At 31.2% G+C, this 6,590-nt stretch overlaps 1 protein-coding gene and 1 pseudogene across 1 annotated transcript; one reads left to right on the top strand and one right to left on the bottom strand.

Moving 5' to 3' along the window:
- Positions 1-333, top strand: LOC110263810 (uncharacterized mitochondrial protein AtMg00810-like). Its single transcript, XM_021105621.1, has one exon. It carries the CDS (start codon positions 1-3, stop codon positions 331-333), a length of 333 nt encoding a protein of 110 aa, XP_020961280.1.
- LOC110263809 lies at positions 393-3,381 on the bottom strand (annotated as a pseudogene).

The raw sequence follows: 6,590 nt of genomic DNA, 5'->3' as shown, positions 1-6,590 counted from the left end.
ATGCTGAAGCTGCACAGTGGTGACTCTGAGCCTTTTGATGACCCCAAGAAGTACAGGTCCATTGTAGGAGCCTTGCAGTACCTAACAATAACAAGACCAGACATTTCTTTTACTGCAAACAAGTGCTCTCAGTTCATGCACAAACCAACTCTTGAGCAATGGAAGGCGGTCAAGCGTGTGTTAAGATACTTGCAAGGAATGATCTTTAGCAAATGTACTGACTACAGAATTCTCACCTTTGCAGATGCAGACTGGGCATCTGATTTAGATGATAGAAGGTCTACCAGCGGGTACTTCGTTTTTCTTGGAAGAGTGGAAAGCAGTCAAAGGTGAGTAGATCTACCAGTGAGGCAGAGTACAGGGTTATTGCAACTGCTAAAACAGAGGTGATGTCAATTCAGCAACTTCTCAAAGATCCACCCACAATTTACTGTGACAATCAAAGCACTTGTCATCCTGCTGTCAATCCTATAATGCACAGTCGATGCAAACATCTTGAGACTGATCTGCACTTCATCAGGGAACTTGTAAATAGAAAGCAATTGTATGTCATTAACATCCCTGCTCATGATCAATTAGGAGACTTGCTGACAAAGCCCTTGTCTGTCATGCTGTTTGAGAAGTTCAAGCCCAACTAAGCTTGAAGGTAGTGAAATAAACCCTAACTAAATGCACATAATTATTGCTTCAAGTCATTAATATACCAAGCTTCCCCAGCATTCTAACTACAGAAATCAAGCGCAATCTTGTGCACTCTAGATAGAGTTACAAAATAATGTCTTGCATAGATGCACCATCTGCATTATGCAATAATAACTAGGGCTTGTTTGGGTGAGCTTTTAAAAAAAAGATCTTTTTTCGAGTTATCTTTTTTTAAAAGATCTTATAGAGAAGTAAAAGTAATTTTATGTTTGGATATCTCATGTAAAAAGATCTTTTTATCAATCAATTATGTTTGGGTATAACAATATAAAAGTACTTTTTTGTTTATTTATTACATGAAAAACATCTTTTTTTTTTAAGGAAAAAAGATCTTTTAAAAAAAGATGTAAATTACAACTTCTCAAAAAAGATCTTTTTTTGATTTTACTAGTGCTTTTACTTTTACTACTAGAAATTTGCCAAACACGTTAAAAAATAAAAAAAAAGATCTTTTTTCATTGAAAAAAGATCTTTTTTTAACAAAATAATGGCGCCCAAACATGCACTAATTTACATCTTTTTTTAAAAGATCTTTTTTCCTTAAAAAAAAGATGTTTTTCATGTAATAAATAAACAAAAAAGTACTTTTATATTGTTATACCCAAACATAATTGATTGATAAAAAGATCTTTTTATCAATCAATTATGTTTGGGTATAACAATATAAAAGTACTTTTTTGTTTATTTATTACATGAAAAACATCTTTTTTTTAAGGAAAAAAGATCTTTTTTTAACAAAATAATGGCGCCCAAACATGCACTAATTTACATCTTTTTTTAGAAGATCTTTTTTCCTTAAAAAAAAGATGTTTTTCATGTAATAAATAAACAAAAAAGTACTTTTATATTGTTATACCCAAACATAATTGATTGATAAAAAGACCTTTTTACATGAGATATCCAAACTTAAAATCACTTTTATTTTTATAAAAGATCTTTTAAAAAAAAATCTTTTTTAAAAATAACGTCCATCAACAAGGAGGATTTCAACTTATTAGCAAGAAGTGGCAACATCTTGATGCTGTCTTGGTTCGCCTCATCAGCACAGGAAACCATATCTTTCTGCTGGAGCTTAGCAGACTCATACCTATCTTGACATACCATCCGAGATCTATTCAATTTCTCACCATGTTCAAAACTATTACACCAAGGAATTGATTGTCCAAATACTTTCAGCAAGTAAAACGTGCTGTTTGCGTATTCAATAGGAAATGGCCAACAACAAAAACTACTAAGCCTTTTATTTATTTATTTTTTAAAACAAAAAGCTCAACACAATAAGATGGAGTATTAATAAAAAATATTAGACAAATAAAATAAACTAATTTCTAATCATTTTCGACAATGCCATCAACAACCCAAAAGATCAAATATCACTCCACTCTTTGTAACTCCTAATTCACCTGTTGACTACTTCCGCAACACCTGTTTCTTCTTGAAAGACGAAGTGTTCCAAGTGATAACAATAAAACCAAACTCACCAACATTCTATTAATTCGACTGCACGATTGACCTCTAAACCACGTAAACTTACGGTCATTCAATTCTATATCCGCCAGTTCCATATCCTGTATTCATGTGTTAAAGCCTTTTAGCGCCTTACCTTTCTTCCAACTGTACAACCTTATTGAAGTCACCCATGTAATAAAGAGGAATTTGACATATTTCGAATAAAAAACTCAACTCTTTCCACACAGCAAACTTCTCCTCCCTTGTATGCGCATCATATACCAAACAAACCATACAATGAAAATTATTATTTGTCAATTTTTCTTCTATACACAACCATCTCTCCCCTTTGTGATAATTACTTAACCTAAATATCATATCATCTCACATTATTAATAAACCTCCAAAAGCACCTTCCGATCCCACTAATACCCACTGCATCATTATCCTAAAATTGCACTACATCAAACTTAATAATCACCTTCTTCTTTGTCTCTATCAGTCCTAACATATTCACATTATTTTTACGCTTAAATTTTTTGCTATTTTTCACTTTCTAACACCTCCTAAACCCCTCACATTCCAGAACTAAGATGAGTTCGGTTACATGGATCTATTAATCCTATATTTTCAATAGGAAATCAAACTAAAACTTCTGGAGATTCAAATAAGATCTTTGAATGCAATATTTTTCAAGATGTAGTCATAATTGCATACATATCTGCTCTTTTTGTTTATAACAAAATTCAAATAATGTTGAAAATTATCTTCTAAGTTGTTGGTAACCCCTATTGAGACTTCTCTATCAATACTTTAGCAATTAAAGAAGCAACAACAGTTAAGAAAAGAGAGACTTACTGAAACTTTTGCATCTCAGTATCAAAAGTCTATTGAACATTAGCAAGAGGAATGCTGCAATTTTCGTCACAATTAGTTATCTCTTGCTGCCTTCTGCTCCTATCAAAGCACTCATACGCACATTTGAAATACGCTTTCTTGTCAAAATTCTATCAAACAATGAACTATATAGAATCAAAAGCTGCTTCTTCAAAGTGCACGGCGCGCGGGATCAGAAAGGAACTAACCTTATTGTGCTTGCGGCTTAGTACAAAATGAACTAACCTTTATTCTCATACGTCCAAACAACCATGCAAGTGAGTTTTCTTTGGATAGCCCACCAGCACCATTAGCTGATCCTGATCTGTTACCAATTGACCTAAGAGGGTGCATGTACCCCCTCAACTCTTTAAATTTGTAGTTTTTGGACTTAGGAGTTAGGACCCGTATTACTACCAAAAAAATAAAAACTACTCAAGTGAAGTTGTTTACAGATTTTAGTTTTTTTTTTGGGTGACTAATTAAGATTTTAGTTTAATCCTTAGTAACCAAATTTTAGAATGTTAGAAAGGAAAATTATTTGTTACTTGCAGAATAATTCATCTTTATAAAAAATAAAAAGAAAAATANNNAGCCATCAAAATTTATTATTTTTAATTATTAATTTAATTTTTTTAGTTTAGTAATTCAACAACATATTTTTAGTCTACATTTTTAAATATTGATAATTAATTAATGACTAAAAATAATAAAATTCTAATAGCCTTTTAGTATTCCTCCTTATCATTCATCTTCATCTATATATATGTTCCATCATCACGACATCACCTATGAATCAAGAACTATTTGTTACTTAAAGCATCGGATGAAGGTTCTCAGTGGGGCAGGAGATGGATATATAAAATGGGGAGATTCATACATACCAAATACAGTCTCATTCATTGACTTCTTACCACGAAGGTTTTAATAATAATGTAGTCATTGATGTGCATTACTACAATCTTTATTCCGATTACTCAAAGAGCCTCGGATCTCAGCGGTGTCTCTTCAACTAACGCTCTTAGTATTGTTAGTAACATACAAACTAAACTCTAACCAATATTCTTCAACATACAATCAATGGAGCCTTAAGTGGATGATCGAGAATGGTTACATGCTATGATGCACTGATACAGACACGAGATACAACATGCTCAAGATACAATATATACAAATTTTAAAATCTTATAAGACAGGAAATACACGTACATATAAAATATAAAGTAATTTTTAAATAAATCATAATGAATGATATTTTGATATTTTATTAATATTAAAATATAAATTAATTTTTTAATTATTTTTAATATTTTATTTTAATTATATCAAGTATTTAAAATATTTTTGTTTTAATAAATAATAATATATATTATTTCTAATTTTATTTCAAAAATACATGTTAAGAATAAGATTGGACACACTAACACGAGATAATATTTCGGTGTGTCTAATTAAACATGTCTAATTTTTTTTTTATTATGACACAATTGAATACAACATACACGCGTATCGAATAAATATCGTTAAATATTATATTCAAAATACGTCCGATATATGAACAAGGCAGCTCAGTGAATTATCCACGCTTCATAGGTTACATAACTCTAAACTGAATTTCAGCATAAGATACGTTACTCTTTTGTTTTAGTTCACTGCTTAATAATGCTGAAAATTAAGCTGAACAAACTAATAATGATAAATTACTTTGTATCCCACTCATATAGCGTAATAAGTAACAACCATCCTACCTTCAAAGATCATATAGTTTTTATTATTTTTTGCATCAACGTCAACTTGAAATTGGGCTGAAAGACAATTTGGTGGGTTCTATAATTTAGTGCTCCTCATTAAATATAAAGATTTAACTGTTAAAACAGAAAACTGAGTGAAACATCAAAATAGTCATTGAGATTGGTGTCGTGTACTAAAATCGTTTATGAAATTTTAATTGTACTAATTACGTCCTTGAGATAGATTAACAAAAGTACACCACGTTAGTTTCTGGCCCATTTTCCATTAATGACGTGATGACATGGCTTAATGACGTGAAATGTTAGTGACACATGTCACTCCATGGTTTAGCTACGTGTAATGGTATGATGATGTGGTGACCAGTGACACGTGCCATGCGAATATAGATGGTTGTGCCACGTGTCACAATACTATTTGGCTACGTGTCCATTTGTGTCACGTGTCGCAATAGTATTCGACCACGTGTCGTTCATTATGTCATTATTATAGATGCAGCAAATTAGTCCCTCACTTTGTATTAAGTAACTCATTTAATTTTAGTTCTTGAAATTGAATGTCGTGCATCAAACTAGTCCCTTCACTGGTGTTTTCTCAATTTTTTTAAATTTAAAATATTCAATATCTTGTATCCACTAATTTCAATTCTATTTTTTCATATATCGTTTAAATACAAGTGCTTTCATAAAATTTTTTAAGATTTTAGTTTTAATTATATAATTTTTTTCTATAATAATTTAACATTAGTAAATTTTGTAATACATAAGTAAGTTATTTAAAAAAAGAATTATATGATTGATTAGACATATTTTTTTCATAAAAAAACATGTATTTTTAACAAGAATCAATAATTAAAATAAGTTTTTTTTTGTTCTTATGAAATACACGTTTCCATTGTGTGTAAATGGGCTAGACTAAAGGCACTTCAAGCACCTTCATTACCATCTCTGACCTCTTCAGTCTAGACGAAAGATGTTAGAGATGGTAGTGAGGGTGCTTGAAATGCCTTCATGCCAACTCCAGGACGGCAGTTAAGGGTATTCGCAAGAAAAAATATTTTATAAAAGCACTTGTATTTGAATAACATGTAAAAAAATAGAATTGAAATTAATGCATTAAAAAATATTAGAATTTTGAATTTATAGAAAAAAAATGAGAAAAAACAGGTGAAGGGACTAGTGCACAACTTTCAATTTCAAGGACTAAAATAAGTCACTTAATGCAAATTGCAAAGAGACTAATTTAGTGCATCTACAATGATGACATAATGGACGACACTTGGACGAATACTGTTGCGACACGCGGGACAAACAGACACGTGACCAAATATGATTGTGACACGTGGCACAACCATCCATATCAGCATGCCACGTGTCACTGGTCACCACATCATCATACTATTACACATGGTCAAACTATGGAGTGCCACGTGTCACTCATAGCCTATGTTATCAAGCTATGTCATCACGTCGTTAATGAAAAATGAGTCAGAGACTTACATAGTGTATTTTTGTCAATCTAAAAAACGTAATTGGTATAATTAGAATCTCAAAAACGATTTTAATGCACAACACCAAATAGAACTCACAAATCCAAACAAACGGAACCGAAAGCTTGTTCCTTTTTTTGGACAATAGAGAAATTTGGAACGGTGTAAGATAAGCTGGGCTATGGCAGAGATTGGGCTGCAAAGCAATTCGGTGGGTTCTATATTTCAATGCATCTCATTTTATACTTTTCTGATTTAATACATATTAGGAAAATAATTATGAAGATAACAAAACTTATTTATATTATGATTTTAAAATATGATT

Source organism: Arachis ipaensis, chromosome B06 (assembly GCF_000816755.2).
Source record: "Arachis ipaensis cultivar K30076 chromosome B06, Araip1.1, whole genome shotgun sequence".
NCBI classification, from domain to species: Eukaryota; Viridiplantae; Streptophyta; class Magnoliopsida; order Fabales; family Fabaceae; genus Arachis; species Arachis ipaensis.
This window is presented reverse-complemented; position numbering and strand designations above follow the sequence as displayed.